This window comes from Copidosoma floridanum, unplaced genomic scaffold, assembly GCF_036245765.1.
Source record: "Copidosoma floridanum isolate Cflo_tuat_1 unplaced genomic scaffold, Cflo_Japanese_pri ptg000009l, whole genome shotgun sequence".
NCBI lineage: Eukaryota > Metazoa > Arthropoda > Insecta > Hymenoptera > Encyrtidae > Copidosoma > Copidosoma floridanum.
In genome coordinates this window covers 5264895-5284042 of record NW_028321886.1, presented here as the reverse complement: position 1 = coordinate 5284042, position 19148 = coordinate 5264895, and the positions used below count along the sequence as shown (strand labels likewise).

The window sequence follows — 19148 nt, the reverse complement described above, 5'->3', positions numbered from 1 at the left end:
AGTACTTCGTTTTATTTTGGTGATAAATAGTATTGCGAGAGGGTACAATGATAGAAATACGTGTGAGACTTGATTAAAACGCTCAACGTATTTTTTATTTTTTTTTTTTTTTTCTACAGAGGACAAATTTACCATTTCAACCGCAACAATTTTAACGTGGGTTGGAAATAGTTTCGTGAGTTTTCGAGCAAAAAACAGTAGCGTGTTACTCTGAGGCAGCCGCTTCACTCGAGTGTACAGTATATGAATGTATTGTGTGACTCTGTATACCATGGTACCGCTGAAAGTAATCTTTGCTTACGATATACAATTAAAATGCATGAGTTTTCACAAATTTGAGTGTTCAACAGTACCCTTAAACGTAGAGTATATGCGTATTAATGTGTTTTAAAAAATTTTCTTTAATCAAAAATAAAAATAATACGATCTCACCGTAAAGGACTGCAACATAATGCGAGTAACGTAGATAATCCAACATAAATCATGTGATATAATGTATTGATTGTATGATATAATATAAAAATAATAATAATCTTTATGCATAGAACGAACTGTAAATACATATGAATCAATTGTGGCATGTAGCACTTGAAATACGTAGAGGCAAGTAAATACTTAAAATAGAATAGTCTCAAGACAATTGGTAAATTTGTTGGACCAGAAAATCATACAGGTTCAGGTGAACGAAATAATATTATTGAAAATCGGGTACATTTGAAAGGTAATACTGACGTGTAAGCCACGAAATCATTATCGCATGTCCGATAAAGAAAATATCAATGTTTGTCCAATTATTTATTATTTACTTATTTTCTTTTTTTTTTTTTTTTTTTTAAAGTATGAAGATTTGTGAATTAACGATTACAAGTTGCAACCTGCAAAAGTGGAAATGTGAACAGCTCTGGTTTCGCAAAATAAAAGTACTCTGAGGAGCAAAAACACAATGCTCTCGAGCTTTCGCACAAAATAGAACACTATTTCACTTTAAAGAAATTTAAGCTCGACTACCTGCAGAAAAGACTGGCTGTACGTTTTAGCATTTAAAGCGTTGCTTTTCCGCAGTCAAGTTATGTTCCAGTTGGCGCCAAGAAATTTAAAGAGCAATGGCTCGCACGTACAAGTGACCTACATCAATGCAAGCCAACAATTTCTAGAATTAAATTACACCAGAAGCATTACATTCAATCTTCTCCACCCATTTCACCAAACCACGCAACTGATGAGACACTTACTTAAAGAACGAAACCTCGAATTTTCCACTCCGTGGGTCAATCCATCGTGGGGAAAAGAAAAATGGAGAAATCAGAAAACGCACAAAGAGCTATTACAGCTCGCGATCTGCGAGGAAAAACTTATCGCCCCCCTCCCTCTCGGTGAAATTTTCGTCGAAAATTGGCCGAAGCTCTTATCAAGCTCCGCGCTCGGGGTACAAGCGAGAAGAGAAATCGCGAGGGTCCCGAAGTAATTAGAGTTTCATCGCCCTCCCCTCGGCCCTCTGGAGTACAACGGGCTCCGGAGATATCCCGGGAAGTCTACCCATACATATACGTATACATCTTGGGTAGGATTACCCGAAACTTGGCAGCAGGCTTAGGCTCGGCGATTCGGCTTGATGAATAGCTTTTGTCTCGCGATTGTTACCGTGTAATACAATTAAAATAAACAGTAAAAATACCAACTGTACACGTCAAAGTCACAATGGGCTATTTTTTTTTTTTTTTTTTTTCAAATACGTGAATTTTCAATATTTGACGACTGTACTGCGCAAGCCATCGTTTGAGCTTTTTTCATTGACAATTTTTGTTAATTAAATGCAAACTCGAAATCGCACACATTTCACCGTTATTTGTTACGGTGTGCATGAAACCGTAACGTGCAAGCACAAAGTACATTTAGTTAAAAAATGTCTGAATAAAAATCCGATAAACCCACATCGCGATCGAGTTACAAGCCGCCCATTTAAATGAAACCGGCGTATACGTAAAATTGGGTTTGCATCGCGGCATTGAAAAAAAAAAAAAAAAAAAAAAAAAAAAAAAAATGTTCTTTATGGCTTTGATGCCGTGAGAGTTTAATGAATGATCAATATTGAGCTCCACCTTTATTTAAAATTAAATTATCTGGTCTGGTTGCATAAGAGAGTGACCCTATTCGAGGTACACCGCGAGTAAGATTCTCTCAATGAAAACAGAAAGGATACCAGATGCGGCCTGCAATTTGCAAGTTTAATGCCCGATGCAATAAGCCGGAGTGACTTCATAATCTCCTCTGGTTTCCGAGATACTAAGTAGCTGGGCATTGTAATACAGCCGGCCCACGCTGTGTTGCAATATCGTATCCTTGAACCCGCAAAATAATATTTTCAACCTTATTGGTTATACGAGGAGAAAAATCAATTCATTTTCAAGGGCAAATATATTTTTCAAAGTCGCTGTAATAAAGTTAATTTGCAGAGGAGGAAGCCCACGCGTACAAACATTCGAGACGAAATTGTAAATCTCACCAACCGGGGCGCCGTGCGCCAGTAATCTTCATTACGAGAATCGCAAGGAGCTAATTAATGCAATGCGCGTTTTCCCGAGAACGAGCGCAGTAATCGGATTATCTCGTTAAACAATTTAAAGGGGGACGCGTATCTCTGCCAATTAAGTTGGAATTACGAAAATTCGATACCCCCGTATACATTTTTTTGTATTTTTAGTACTTTTTTTTTGTATTTTTTTTTTTTTTTTTTGTACCCCGAATTGCGAGACATTTTTTTTTTTACGCCGAGCTCCTGCAAATAAATCGTATCGATGGTTACAAGCGAAAGGATGCGTCTTTCGCGTTGGTTCTTCGAGTTTAGTGGTGTAAAAATGGTGCTTCCGACCTGTAACCCGTACATTTCAGTTTTATTGCGGTTCTTCGCATCACCGCGCATTATTTCGCCTCCCCGAGTTCACTACTTTCATTCCAAAACTAAAATACGTGCAGAAAGAGAAATGTATACGGACACACCGTACGCGCACCTGTTTAAACGTGCGCGGAAAAATTAAAGGACGCAAGTACAGCAACGTAAATAAATATACGGATCTGGTTTGCATATACGCACGCGTTGTTGCTCCCCCAACGCTAATACGAAAAGTTCCGGTCAGCGATGGGTATAGGTCGAAACGAGCGATATCGGTAGCTTTCGGAGCTCACGTTATTAAATTGGCATTTTACGAGCTGACGCATGAAAATGTGATTTCCCTCCAACAATAAAGAATTACCTCAATTTCAAACACTCCGAGTGGGATGTAGGAGTTTAAAGCTCGTTAAAAAGGTGGGACGGGCAGAGATACTTTGTAATCCCTGAGTTGTACGCAACTGGGCCCATTTCGGTCCTCCCCCTCGAAATCGATAAACGTCACATGCCTCGGCAACGGTACTCAGATACCGGTAAACAAGCAACCGAATCCCTCAAAGAAACCCCGGCGTCTCCCGGTCCTCCGACGTTTCGGGCCAGTGTAGGTATTGTACGCAGCTCTGGCGGCAGGAAACTAGGTCGCTCGATAATCGCCCGATCCGAACGGGAGGGCGGGGCGTCGTGGGCTGGCGTTTCGGGGCTCGCGGAACCTCATCTGTCTTGCCCCGTGGAACGTGTGTGCAACCACTAAGACTATTACCACTCGATTTTTATCTCTCTCCTCTACATATAGTATGTACTTTTGTTTAGCCGTGTTTGTAGCTGTACTCGCGATGCCCGTACGATACGCGTATACATTCAACGTGCGCCTGTACCGTGCGGGCCGAGGTTCCTTTGAACTCCTCCTCCTCGGCGATTTTTTCCTCTGTGTACGTATATAAATACCTATACATGCATACCCCGCTGCATCGTCCCCCGGACTCCCGTCATTGGACTCTATATTTTCTCCTTTGTGCCGGCAAGGGCTCCCCGGTAACTTTATTACTTTCTCGAGAAAGCTTCGTCATCCGCTCGCCGGGTCTTCGTTACTCCGTTGTTTTTTCTCGCTCCCGCTGGTATCAAGCCGCCACGGGGTTGTTCTCGGTCATTGTCTCCGTGACAAAGTACCACTACTCCGTTTCGTCGCGTGAAACGACACGAAATAAAACTACAGTGTAGGCAATATTGGGGGGCGACACTCGCGTGCAAACGAGGCCTGGTACACCGTTTCAGCCAACTTTCCTTGAACATCGCTACACCAGCCGGTAAACGTTATTTACATGGTTTAGTTGGGTTTAGTTGGTGAAAAAAAAATTAACACCACCCACAACAAAAATGTATACAATAATGTCACGACTCGATGATCCCTTTTTCTTTCCGATTGTCTGGTTCTCGCGTGTACCCAATATACAACGTCTCATTAGGGTTGAATTAAATCCGCAACTTTGAATGTACAAGAGCGAGCCTCGAAAAAAAGACTCCAAAAGCAAAGCGACGGGCCCCGCCCTGGCTTTGCCCGAACGCCGATCCCTTTCCGGCTCTTTTGCGCGAGACAGATTTCCGTAGCGGCTGTTTTTTTTTGTTTGCCACTTGAATAACAAAGCTCATTACAAACAAGCACGGAGCTGCAGCCCAGTTGGGCGCCAAGAAATAAGAGCAAAGGAAGGGGCAGCGGGGGGTTAACAACCCCCTCGGTGCGGGGACTTTAATCTCGGCCAGAGTGTGTACCTGCAGAGAGGGGTGGGGGGAGGGAACAAGGCTGATGATAGAAAGAGTGTAGGATCGCCAGGATGCGCATACGTATGTATGTGCACGGCTGGAATCGATAGACCCGAGAGCGAACGGACAATGAACCGAGCTGGCTGGACGATTGTTTCCCCCTCCCCATTCAACCCTACTTTTCTTCAAGGATCTTTTTTTTTTTTTTTTTTTTTCATCTTTTCTCGAGCCAGGAACGAAGACCGTGAAATTAGCTGGCTCGCGATGCTTGATTGTTTCTCGGCTGTTCGCTGCTCTCGAGGGTGAACGTTGAGGGACGTATCGAAGCGCACACACTCGGTAGGGGTTAAAATATTTTTGGGGAGGACGATCTTTGCTCGTTTCCCGAGAAAATGTGTTTTTTTTTTGTTTTTTTTTTTCGCTTGATTTTGCGAGGCAAAGCTCTTTCTTTTTTCATAATCTCTAGTTACTTTGCCGAGATAATATAATCCAAAACGTAGTATCATCTTCTGTACTAGTGGTTTGTGTATGATGGACGTGGTTTTTCTTAAACAAATTTTTCTCGAGCGAAAAAAAATTGCTGGCCCAAGAGGAGAATGAAGTGTAGGCTCTAGGTCAATTGAAACTACACATTTTCGTATACCTATGCGATAAAACTATGATGATAACTAAAACGAGACAAACGATCGATGGTATTTATCATGAAGAAAGAAAACTACGAAAATATTAAATTATCATGTATAATCGTGTAAAAAAGCACGTGCACTTGATTACTCAGCGGTTGTAATTAATTTCTTTTTTTACAACTAAACAAAAGTTATAAACAAACTACAGGACAATGGCAACCTATCATGACGATTTGTCGTTTCTTTGCGGTGTAAAAAATACAATTGAAAAATAAACTAAAGTGACAATTACAACAATCATTCAATAATATTATAATAATATAAAAAAACACAAAAAAAACGGGAATGATCCATGCATTTTAATTAAACAGCACATTCGCGCGAACGTCGTGTCAATCCCCACGCGCCCTGTACTCAGGGAATTCGAAAAAAAAAAAAAAAATCCATTCAGTTCAACACGCATCGAGCAAACGATCGCGAATTTACGAGAAACTGTACATCTCGAATTTCGTGAAATGAGCAATAAACATCAATAATATATATAAAAAAAAAAAAAAAAAAAAAAAAGAGCGTGCGAGTTGGCCAAAATAATGATAATACTGTAATGTTTATACATCACCATATCGCATAAACTGTATACTTGTGTTCAGCTGAAGCAGCAGATTTACTACAGCACGATATGGACGATATAACTTTTCCAGCTCTCCTTGCTCGATGGTACATCTTACCTGCGTTGTAAAAATTAACTCTCCCGTCTGTACAACCGATATACGTCGGCTTAATGCTGACACGCCAAATATAATACAATGCCATTGGCGATTATTATGTATACATCACCTGTGTACCTACTATAATGATACTATTAATAAAATCATCATCACCACCATCATCATCATTGCCATTACCATTGTTAAGTATAAATAATATCCGAAATATTTTCATTGGTCAAAATACTTACCATTGAGACCAATTGATAAAACACGAAAAAAATCTCGTTGGTGGCTGCCTGTGGAAACTGCGACTGCGGAGCATACATGCAGTACAGTAATTGTAATCACATCGGTTCATCCGCTCTCTTTTTCACCTTAAACTTTTCTTTCTTGCACCGATACCCTATATATTTTATATACAAATATATTATATTGTGTAACTTACATATTTTACCCACATATTTTCAACATATCAATCGTTCACTATCAGACATACACACACACTTCTGTCCATCAGTATATTATATACATAAAATAGATATGACTTTCTCTCTCTCTGTGAATTCGACGCTTCTCGCTCTTGTAGCCCCTTTTTCCTGTCCCCCACACTCACCTCTCATGTATACATGCCACCCACTAATACACTACACGTATCTTTGTCTATTGTTTCTATGCCTATATGTACATGTGTCTATTGAATTAATTTTTTTTTTTTTTTTTTTTTTTTTTTTACGTGGTGTATATAAAAATGTACGAGCCTGCAATTAGTTAATGTGTTTGCTGTTTGCAATGGGAAATGTATATTTAAGCTCAATGAGTTGTACGCGCGCAATATAATTGTACGTAATTATAGATTTATGTGTACTTGACATGCATATCACGTTTTAGCACCGCAGCATATTTTTTGTTTTTGTTTTTTTAGTGTACGTAGGGTGATGCGTTGCGACGCCTCCAAAGTGCCCTGTTCTATTTCTTCTTTTGAATATTAATTTTGAAGCTCTTGCGGTCTGGCAGGGCGCTTCGGAGGACTAAACAACTGTATAAAACATGTATCGAGTTCCGGAAGCTCACATCGTTAAAGTATTGGCACGTGGGTGATGAAATCGGTTCATACAAGGGATGAAAGTTGGATGGGACTGAGTTTATTGATGATTTGAATATCCGTTTTTTTACGGAGAAGCTTCCTGGAGTCGACGCCCACGAGCACGTGGTAGAATAGCCCATGTGTGCGTTGATTGGTTTGAAAGTTTGTTTTGTTGTGTTGTATTGTATATGCCTACATAGCGCTCGTTGAAGACTCGATCGGTTTCTTCTTTCGATTAACTACTGAATGAGTTTTTGTATTTTATTCATTTTACGTATCTCGATGACTTCAAAGTAAAGCATCGCCGTTATCGTGGTAAAAGCCAGAAAGAAGGGACCGATGGAGCGTTGAAAAGAAAAATGCGAAGAAAAAAAAAAGGGTTGGGAGGTGTATCAGCTTGGCTGTGTACAGCTTTGGCAATCGTCAAAGGGACGCTCGAGCGCGACAGAGGGAAAATGAACTCTTTTCGCGCACGAGCGGCTCTGCGGACGAGAGGTAAGGGACGAAAAAAAGCACACAACGTAGTATATGTGTATCAGCTGGCGCTGTACAGCTGCTGAGCATAAAAGAAAAAAATCGATTAGTTGGTAAATAAAAAAAGAAAAAAAAAAAAAAAAAAGGCTCCCGAAAACTGTGTCTCTGCTCTGCTGTCCCGTAGGTGGATCTGAGGCATATGGACGAGAAATCCGGCAGCAACGTCGTCGACGTGGGTGTCGACCTATCCGAGTTCTACATGTCCGTCGAGTGGGACATACTCGAAGTTCCTGCGGTGAGGTGAGAGTCACTTTGTTTTTACACCCCCTCTCGTGTCGTCGATCGGGTCAACTTTTACGTTTTTAAATCAAGCTTCGAATATTTTTTTTTCTTTTTTTTTCCATTCTAGTGGCTTCATGTCTGCTTTCCCTAAAAGGGAGCTTTTTAACTGTGAAATATTTTCGAACCTTTTTACTTTTTCTGATTCTAATTTTTACGGGCGTTCCTTCAACGTATCTTTCTTTTGTCTGAATATCGGTATTGCTTGAAAAGAATTTTACGCCAGTAAGAGAAGAAAACAAAATCACGCTACAGCCGTAAAATAGCATGTAAAATCCTGAGATTTTTCATCAAGCAGTGTATAGCCTTGCAGCTTACACTTTTACTGCGACTCGTACCTTGGCCTTGGAATTTTACAATGTGCGCTTTACGACGCTTTACATCTGAAAATCCGTGAAAAATCGTAAGAAAATCCCATTTACGTAACGCCACAAAACTGCTACCATGAAAAAAAAGGAAAAAAAAAAACAGTGACAAACGGCTGATCGAATTTGCTTTTTGTTCCGTTTCACGTGGAAAATCCTTGCACGCGCGGGACTGTTCGTAAATTCGCAAATTGAAAGTGTACACGCACGCAAATGAAAAAAAAAAAAAAAAAAAGCCCGAGTCGAAAGGAATTTAATATTGTTCCGCAGCTCCCGCGACCGATTCGTTCGATTGCCAACGCAGCCAATAACACCCAGCGAGGTGGATCGTTCCTGCTGCCACTCGCTCGAATTCATTATTATACACTTCCCTTTGCTGCCCGAATTCCCCGATGCTCTTGAATTTTCATTTTCACGCCCCGGCTCCCACGCGTCTGACCTGCTTTCGTTGTCCCTTCTACCTACCGCTCCATCGCCTCGGAATTCTTTTGCCTCCACTGCTGCGTTGTGTGTTTTCTCTTTGTTTAATATTTATTGCGCGTTTGTGTGTTTGTGTGTTTGTTTCATCCTCGTTTATTCCACAGGAACGAAAAGTTTTACACGTGCTGCGACGAGCCTTATCTGGACATCACGTTCAACATAACGATGCGCCGGAAAACCCTTTTCTACACGGTCAACATCATTATCCCGTGCATGGGCATATCCTTTTTGACTGTGCTTACCTTCTACCTTCCCAGCGATAGTGGAGAGAAGGTGAGTTTTTTGTGTTTTTTTTTTCCTTCATTCTAATGAATACATCCCATGGTGTGTCGGCATTTTTATTTTTTTTTTATTTTGTCGCATCCCTTTTATGCTGGTAAATTTTTTGGGGCCACTCTGCAATGAGTAACACACGAATTTAAATTAACGTGAGCTCAAAAAAAAGGTCTGTATCCAATTTCAGCACTTCTCGGCCGACTCTTTTTATCCCAGCTCTTTTCGGAAGAAGTAAAAGGGCCGTGCATTTTTAAAAACATAAAATCGGCAGCTCGCAGGGGAGAGTTGCATGAATAATTTTTCAATTTTAAACATGAATTTTTTTTTTTGTTCACGAGTCGTCGGAATAAAACGATGAAAAAATTGAGCCATTGCGTCAGTCGATTTCTCACTGCTTTTCAGTAGTAATTTTTTTTCCTACGAAATCCGAACGAACAGAACGAAATTTGCCCTACCCCCTTTCTTTGACTTGCAATATTAAAATCGACTGGGATCACAATAACTCGAAGGGAAATTAATCCAGCTCTTCGTTCCATTAAATTTTCCAATGCGCGCGATATTCTTTAAATTTGTATTAAATCGTTCATTTTGGGCCAACCAAAATTTTATCATATCCATCGCCGAGAAAATTAAACACTGATCCTTAGTATTGGTATAACAATTTCATTTCAAGGGGTTATCTCTCGAAACTCCAAATCGAACAAAATTTCTCGAGCTCACCCAAGCTGTGTCGCGATCTTTTCGGCGTAGCTGATATCGCCAGTCTTTCATTACAACTGGGAAGCATCCAGCAGCGCTCCTTTGAGCTTCCATGGCCCCAGGGGTGCCGGAATTATAACGTACGGCATTAATCCGCGCGAGCCAAGGCAATATGAGCTATTTTTCCTCCCAACCGAGACGTCCAAAGCCGATTATTGCGCATGTATATACATACATACGTCACAGCCCTGGGTGGCTTTTAATGCGCGCCATTTTCCCGCCGAGTGCCATTATAGCGTAAGGTGTATAGTACGTTTGTGTAAATATACGATTGATGGGGCGAATCATGCAAATTAATTGGACATTGTAATTTGTTCGTCCCCTCTGCTCGCGACTTTCGCATTTTTCATGCCAGTCTCGGGAGAAACATTTTTTTATCCCAGCAATTAGATTCGTCGCGGAGATATGGCCGGGGATTTTTTTAGATCTTGGAAATGCTGGGTTTTTTCGCGAAAATATTTACCGAATACACAAAAGTTGGGAACCTCGTCAAAGTTGAGAAAAAAACGTACGGATAGCATGTTTTTCGTCATGTTTTTTTTTTACGGAAAACAAAAAAAGGAAATTATGTGGATAAAATTACGCTTCGTTTCGCGCTCGAAAGCACATCGGACTCTTCGATCGATGGTTCGAGATATTCCTCGGTGACGCGGCAACGAGACCAATAGCAATAAAATTAAGATGTGCCCAAAGTTACGGAGGCTTTTGCGCAAAAAAAAAGCACCGCCCGAATAAAGAGCGGATTACGCCCGAGAGTTTATTTCTCCCCTTGCGTGTATAATAAAACCATCCACGGAGCTCTCATATTAAAAAACGCCCCTCGAAAGTGCGCGGGCGCCGGGACCTTTTTTTTCACTCCAAGCGGCCTTTATTAAAATCGTTCCTTTTGAACTTTCCGTATACCTACTCAGATCCACACACGTAGAGAGTGAAAAACAAAAAAAAACAAAAAAAAAAGAATTGGACCTCCAAACTTACCGGCCTATGTGCAGTGGAGTGCGCGTGTTTTCCAGCCCGCTCGTGAAGATCATCCACGCAAAATCCTGCCCTCGAGGACCTTTTGGGATTTTTTTTGTTTTTCATGCAGCCGATGCTGTTCTCGTTGGGACTTGAAATACTTCCCGACAAAAATGTAACGACCCTTGCGATGCTGGTACACTCTCGATAAAAAAAATAAATAACTAAACAAAAAGACACGCGCCCCTTGCAATTTCTCCTCCAAGTGAGCCTGTTTTGTTTGGCAAACAGTGATTGGAAAAGTCTAAAAAAGAATCTGTCTCGGATTACGTTAGTCGGGGCCATCGCACAACTCGCCAATGTCGCGTCACACGCTCGAGTGGATATATATATATGTATTTACGTGCACATGTGTATACATATACCGTACGGGAGGAGGAGGAGGTAGACGAGGCAAAAATGGCATACAGTGTCAATCATCGGGCATCGGGAATCGATAAGCAATAATCCATCAGAACTGGTGTGCAACAGCGGCAGCTGGCCCGTGGAATTTTCAAAGCGACCCGAGCCAGCGTTATTCGAGCCTCCATGCGTGAATGTATATATACATTTGTGCTTTTATCGTATATACATGCACATTGGGTAAAAGGGAGGAAAAAAAAAAAAAGAGTGCAGCTGTCAATATATTCTCGACATCTTTATCAGTCCTTAACGGGGGGAGACGGGGCACCAATATGTACATGTATGCATACCTCACGAAAAATTATAGACGTGGTTGTGAAAGGAAACTTTTAGGAAACCGTGCAAGTATCCGTATAGTACCAACGCCTACGTGTCACATAAATTCTACTTTCAACGCCTGCGGCAAGGAGGAAGAGGAAGGCGAGAGATAGTCGACGCGTTGTTGCGCGCCATTTGCTCTTGTACCTACGTGCCCCCAAACATCCTCATACACGCTACTCTCGTGACCTGCGATTACTCTCTTTCTGTGTGCGTGTTTTTTTCCACTACTCTCAAATTGGGATGTACTTATACGCACCCAGAGGACACTCAGCTCTTCTCAGCAGAAAAATCTATTAACTGTATGTACTTGTACTCGTGCGTGGCGTTACCAAAAAATATGTGGACCGTAAGCGAGAGACAAGGGGCTTATACTCGGAACAATCCGACCACGTGCGAGAACTGAGTTGCTGTAAGTGTGTGTATAGATATACTGGCGACCGGAACTAATTACCCCACAATCGCGCCCTCGACATTGCGGTCGACCTAAACATATATATTTATACACGGGACACAGAGCTATTGTATACAGCTCGAGAGGTTTGACCGATTTGGGGTCACGCGGAATGCATCCTTGTATCGACGTATCGAGGAGGAGGAGGAAAAAGCTCGGTCTCAATCAGTTTTGATGGTTAAAAAGTTTACCGAATGTGAATAAACAGCTCGAGGTGGGTCCCGTCTACAAACAATTTTCCCCGATAAACCGTGGCCGAAATCATATCAAATACAGTGTTTCAAGCTGAATTTATACAGGTTTTTTTTTTTTTTTTTTTTTTTTTTTTTTTTTTTTTTTTTTTACATCAAGTACTTTATTCAAAGTGAAAGACTTTGTTTTTTATCGTACCATGTTACTGGAATTTCTCGAACAAAGTATGTTACCCGTTTTCGATCGGCAATACCTGCACCCATTGATACACAGACTACACAAGGTTTTCGAGGTCTCTCTCGTCGAGTGCATGGTAAAAGTACTTAACGATTGTGCCGTGGACACTTGGCGGATCGGCGTTAAACTTTTCCCTTGTTCAAAGAAAGGAGAGACAACACAGAAGAACGAACAAGTCCACGAGTCTCTTTTTCCGTCTCTTCTTTCATTCCCCGGATGTACGGACTCGTTGGTGCAGTTATACCGAGAAAAACGAAAACGCGGCCTAATTAGCCCCGAGTGCTTCGGTACTTGCGCGACGCAAATTCTTTCCCTCGCGGTTTTGTCCTTATTTACATAACATACGCGCAAGGGGCACACTCGCGTTATTAATGGGGGCTGTTTTTTTTTTTTTTTTTTTTACCTCTCAATCACGAGGACCAAGTCCACGTGGATTAAAAGCCGTTCTCCAAGTCGAAATAATTTCAGGACCACTCCTCGCTACGGCTCGAAAGTTTTTGCTCTGATTTTGAAGCCCACGGAGAAAACAGAAAAATAATGGGATTTCTTTTTAATTGCTATGAAAACAGTTATTTTTTTGTATGTTTATAATTCAAGAGATGGAATGGTATGATTTAACAGTCACGTTTGTTTACATTACGTTGCTTTAGTTTTTCAATAGATGTAAGTACATGGCATACATGTTTGTGGTCTTTGTTACAGGTGACGTTGTCCATTTCGATCCTCATTAGTCTCCACGTGTTCTTTCTGCTGGTCGTCGAAATCATACCACCGACCTCCCTGGTCGTGCCTCTGCTCGGCAAGTACCTCATATTCGCCATGATCCTCGTCTCGATAAGGTAAGTCCTTTTCCACACTCGGTATAAGCCCAAACATTTTTCAACGCGAAATTCGTGGCAGCGATGGCAACTCAAGCGGTTGGAGGGCTCATCGACGACAGCGTAGGTACCGCGAGAAAAGTAAAGAATCGCTTTCTTAAAAAAAAAAAAAGTCATGCTCAAGTGCGCCAGTGAAACGGAGAACTCGTCACCTCGGTAATCCATGGCGCACAATAAAAAAATTAATTGATGCTCGCATCCGCTGCAAATGAGCACGGGAAATCTCTCCTTTTTGCCTTTCCGCGCTTTTGTTCCGGAACTCGGGGGAAAAAAGTCTCACTGCACGAACGAGGCATTAAGCTGGAAAAAAACCCAGAGTGAACTCGAGGCCTTTGTCCCACAGCCCCCTGGAAGATCTCCCCAAAAAAGGAACCGCGTTTTTCCGTTCCTACATGTATACAAACTTTTGGAGAAAAAAAAAACCGGGCTGTCCTTCGGTACGGATTTTTTCGCTAATCCAAGCCCAAGAGACATTTCGTTACAGACGGGAAAACACGCGTCCCCGAGTCACGAGCGCATAGGAGCGTAATTCGGAAAAAGCCTTTGCGCCAAACGGCAAAAAATGAAGAAAAGAAAAAACAGAGTGAATCCCAAGTATGCACGTATACACGTCAGCCCCTTCAAGCGCGCCTCGGCGACCGCGTAGCGCAAACACAAGCGCGAGGCTTGTCAGACACGCGTCGAAAGCTCCCCCCCACCCCTCGTGGCTCTTTGGCGGGCGCCGAAGCTGAGAGCAGCGCGTCTCTGCTGTTGTCTCCCTTCGATTACACACCCTCCACACGGATGGAAGCCCCTACGTATGTAGCCGATTCAGCGGCCGTTTGTTGCCGTTCGCCCCAGATACGCTACCCGATGGAGCCATTACATCGAGTGCCGCAATCTCCTCCACGAGGCGTCGTTAATGGCCGCCTAATCTCCGACTGAGAGAGAAAGTGGGTGGTATCGACGCTTTTCTTCTCGACGCGGGGCCATAATGTACGGGTAGGCACTCGCGGCGATGCAATCAAGATAATAATACAGGGCTCTTGTTGCAGAGATCGCGCTGGAATTGGGCTAAGAGGGCCTCTTTCTTTCGCCACAGAGAGAGCTTTTATTAGCGATACTATGGTGCAAGTTTTTTTTTTTTTTTTTTTATTAAATACCTCGTATGTAGATAGTGTTTAAATTCATTGACAATGTCGATTGGGCCAATCGAGTGGGTTGAGAACGTACGCGATAAGATTTGTGTGTTCTGGATGTGACGTTTAATTAGCATGGTCGATTCGAAGGGTGCGTCGTGGAGTCCGAGCGACGAATTTTCAAAAGCCTCCCTTTTGGCTCGCTCCTCCTCGACAGGGGGACGATTTTGTCGTTTGAGCGTGTAATTTTCCCAGCCACGACGGGAGATTTCATTTAGTTAAGGTCGAGGAAAAGCCCTACCCCGCTGGTAAAATTCTCTCGAGTGCACTCAATTCGCCTAAACAAGCAAATTTAATTAAAATCCCGGGGAGCGATCTTATCGCGAAATTTCACGCTCCGACGAATGGCAAATTTAATTAAATTCGCGCCCCGTGGCACGTGTCACGCCAAAGGAAGATAAACAACACCTTTTTTTTTTTCATTTTATCTACTACATAGCTCTTGGATGCAACGATAGAGAGAAATAAATTTTTAAAAAAACTTAAAGCCCGCATCTGTCGCGTCGAAACTCAGAGGTCCTTGCAATCGTCATCGGAAGACTTCAGCCGTATCAGTATCAGTAGTAAAAATTGTACACTCACTAAAATCACCCGGATACCGTGCCATGCTCGTTTGTAACATCAACGCCTGCCACATATGACATTGGCACAATCATAGCTGCCCGCACGCATATTTGCTTTAATTAAAGAAACGCCGGTGCGATAAAAGCTTTCCGGGCACCGTCGTAAAAAAGAAAATACACGGGCGCGCTAAGAAAAAAAAAAGGAAAAAAGTTTTCTCCTCGTTCGCCCCGCGTGCACGTATAGAGCACTCGAGAGGGCACCGCTCACGGGCCCGCGAGCACTACCTAACTTTTCTTGGCACCAACTTTCCACCCCCTACTCCTCCCGCTCTCATCGAGCACCTTATACATTCCACGGTTTTTTGCTCTCGCGCTTTCGCCAAGCTTATTCCAAGAGTATATATATGGGGTCAGCTCCACACAGGTGCGCATATAGGCGAAGTTGGAGCCGGAGACGCGCCAGCGACCCTCTTTTGTTTTATTTGTCCACGGCAAACGAGGAAAGAAGAAGAAGATGAAGCAAAAGTAGCCCGTGTACGAGTTTTTCAGAAGTGAGCGATTAGCCTTTTTTGCGAATGAACCGTGAAACGAGTGGATGGACTCGCAAAAAATTGCTTTCATCCGCCAAACAAAACATTAGCGGGGCTAGGGAGGGGGGCCGGAAATATCTCGACGATTGATCTTACAGTTGCTTGGGTGACGTATACATGCATCGACCTCACCCATCCTTGTGTGCACAATAATCTCTCGCGTGGATGCGCGCCCGGTTTCCCTCTCCTGCATCCTAGTGCGATGGTGTCGTTGCACGCACGTCGTATTATATACCGATAAGATATAGGCTAGTTGCGAATGCAGATAATCCTGTACATGTGTACATAAGCGAGTGTTATACATGAGCTCGATCGGATTGGTCTAGCTCACGTGATTGATCTTGCCCATTTTTATTCGAGAGTTATTTGCTCGCATCAGGATGATGTCCTTGATCGCTTGACGATGGAATTTTCCAAGGTCTACGTGTACGTGTATATTATTCATACGATTCGAGACCGATGAGGCGTGAATATATCAATCGATACATATACGATACATATATATGCACCACAAGTGCGATGGAAATCTGATTGATGTGTACACCTCTGTGTGCATGGTATGATATATGGGTGATGGCTTTTTCAAAAGTACGCGCCGCATTAGGAAGCTAATGGGCCATCACATTTTTTTTTTTTCCTACTAATGGCCAGAAATGTGAGTTGGTACATTCCAACCGGAGGCAACTAATGCGAAGCACGACTCGTTGACGAGTTGAAAACATCCAAAATCTGTTTGGAGGGGCTTAAATACTCGAGCATTCCTAATGGTACGGCTAAAAGCCCTCGCTGATCATTCGAGCGCTCTGTCTACTATGTGGAAATGTAGAAACCGCGTGGAGGTAGTAAGGGCGGAGGGGGTGGGGGGTGAAAATTTACCTGAGACTATTATAGGTGCAGTATACAGGAGCCACTCTTATTATAGCTTTGCTGTGAGAGGGAAAGGCATAGGTAACGACGAGAGTAGAAGCAAAAGAGCCTATTAATATTAAAGCCACCGCTACTTGCTTTTTTATCTCCTCTTCTTCTTCTTCTTCTTCTTCTTCTTCTTCTTCTTCTTCTTCTCGTCGTATCTCGACTCGCGCACACGCAAGTTCCAAGGTGTAAAAGGGGGCGGGGAGGGGGTTCAGGAAACCCTACATTATTCCTCTCTACGGAGGAAGAGAGAAACAGTGTGTGCGAGAGAAAGAGGGGCTGTAAGTATAGGTGAAAAAAAGGGGGTATGGGAGAGGGAGAAATAGTATAGAAGCGCTGTACGGCGCGGGGGAGAGAATGCTCTTCTGAAATTAATGTCCCACGCCCGGAAGCGGAAGAAGCACGGGAGGGCTCGAGCTCCCTTTCCCGGCTCTCTGTGGCGGGCCGACCCGCTGACCCGGATTAACCGATGACACGAGCTTTCCCTCTCCCCTCCCCCTTCCCTCTACGCGCACGAAGCGACCTTTTGCTGCGTGCAAGACGACACATTTTTTAACGATGCTCAACTGAGATCTCTCTCTCTCCCCCTCCGTTTGCTCACTTGTATTTTCTTTTGGCTTAATCACGGGCTTACGTGATTTATCATTTGTGAGAAATCTACGAAAAATCAGGACCATAATTCATGTTTTGCTCTTCGGCTTGGAATGGCCAATTTGCCGTACCTTGAGGTTGACACGTCATTTTTGTCTTGAAAGATCATTAGATGAGAAAAGTACAGGTGGCAGAAATAAAAACATCCATCGAATCAGGTGAAACTCATGTCTCCGCTTCAAATGTTGAGGCGTCTGACCAAAAAGTGATCTAAACTACTTGAAATGAGATTTACTGATTAAGTTAAAACAAAACAAAAAACTCCATCAAATCAGGTGAAAATCATGTCTCCGCTTCAAATGTTGAGGCGTCTGACCAAAAAGTGATCTAAACTACTTGAAATGAGATTTACTGATTAAGTTAAAACAAAACCAAAAACCCATCGAATCAGGTGAAAATCATGTCTCCGCTTCAAATGTTGAGGTGTCTGACCAAAAAGTGACCTAAACTACTTGAAATGAGATTTACTGATAAAGTTAAAACAAAACAAAAAACTCCATCAAATCAGGTGAAAATCATGTCTCCGCTTCAAATGTTGAGGTGTCTGACCAAAAAGTGACCTAAACTACTTGAAATGAGATCTACTGATGAAATTAAAACAAAAGAAAAAAAAGGTTGATCAGGTTAAAAGTTGGAGCTGTTCAGTTATGTGCGTAACTTTCGATCTGATTGATCTTTTTCACTCGTCTGGGACTCAAATGAAAGCTCTTCTCGTAATCTTATAATAACGGCTTATCAAGAAAATATTTTAATCCCCTCAGTTAATTGTCAGCAAAGATATATTTTTCCGGGGTAAAAATTAAAGGTTCGTGAATGAAGACTGAGAAAACCTCGTTGTCCAGATCAAGTTTGAGAGAAAGCGTGTATCTGATCTTTGGGCTTTTTGCAGCTCCATCCCGTGAATCGTGTGTGCGTGTGGGTGTGTATAATAGTTGGGGTCTCGCTCTGCAGGGGGGACCTCCGTTAAAAGCCTCGTACCCGCTCTCTCTTTAATTTCCTGTCAAACTCCTCGGTTCCGATACTATGAAAAATGAGCGTGCGTGTACGTGGGGACACGGTGAGTAACGAAATCGAGCCGATAACAACAAGGTAGATTTCCTCAGGGCGGTAAGGGCCCTCGTGGTAAGAGCTCTGATTTCTCTTCTGGCGCCCTCTCGTCAGCTCGGTTTCGTCATTTCCCATACTTATCTCCTCCCCCTGCAAACAGTAAGAAATCAATACATAAAAAAAAAAAAAAAAAAAAAAAAAGAAAAAAAGAAAACCCAATTCGTCGGGGATGTTTTTTGTTTCATTTTTCCGTTAACGTGACCCCAAAACTGATATTTTTACTTCCATAGACAGGATGAAACCGATATAATTTGTTCTGTCATCCTTGAAATTGTACATCCCGCCTGGAAGTGACGTAAATAACGTGAACAGAAAACACAAGCGCGTGCATCGAATCAGCACCAACTGTAGTATGTGCACCAACAGAATAACGGCAAAACGAAATATCGGATGCGAATGACCGTCAATCACAAAAAAAGGGGATATGTGGAGCAACAAAACCCAGCGTACGCATTCAAATCATTGAAATTTCACTCATGACTTACAAACCCTAGATAACTACGTATCACATTCGATATCCATTTTATACATACCAACGGTACAAAGCCCTCCTGTCGAGCAGTCCAGCTTAAAGAGGACAAAACAAACGTTCTCTCTTCCTCCCCCATATATGGCACCTTTTTCAAACTCGAAATCAAGATAGCGCTGTTTTCCTCCAAAGCCTCGGTATAACGCACACACCCACACACCCCACAGTTGTGTATCCCAAAGGCAAACACAAATATACGGCTCCCCCTCGATCTTCCTCCGTATTTAATTCTCCGTATCTAGCTATAGATGGAGAATACCAAGCCCTGGCGTCGCTCCCGCTCTTTCTCCCCCTCGTGCACGGCGAGCGTGTCGGGCTTACGAAACGGCCATTGTGTCGTCACCACTTTATAAACTCTTCAC

General features: G+C 42.7%; 1 protein-coding gene across 3 annotated transcripts in view; it reads left to right on the top strand.

Moving 5' to 3' along the window:
* The window catches only part of nAChRalpha4 (nicotinic acetylcholine receptor alpha4), a 72581-nt gene that overhangs the window by 44612 nt on the left and 8821 nt on the right, over positions 1–19148 (top strand). For all 3 annotated transcript variants that reach the window (XM_014348286.3, XM_089589848.1, XM_089589847.1), the window contains exons 5-7: positions 7724–7839; positions 8828–8996; positions 13081–13217. In XM_014348286.3, coding sequence (XP_014203772.2) covers positions 7724–7839; positions 8828–8996; positions 13081–13217 — 422 coding nt within the window. The remainder of the gene's footprint in view (positions 1–7723; positions 7840–8827; positions 8997–13080; positions 13218–19148) is intronic.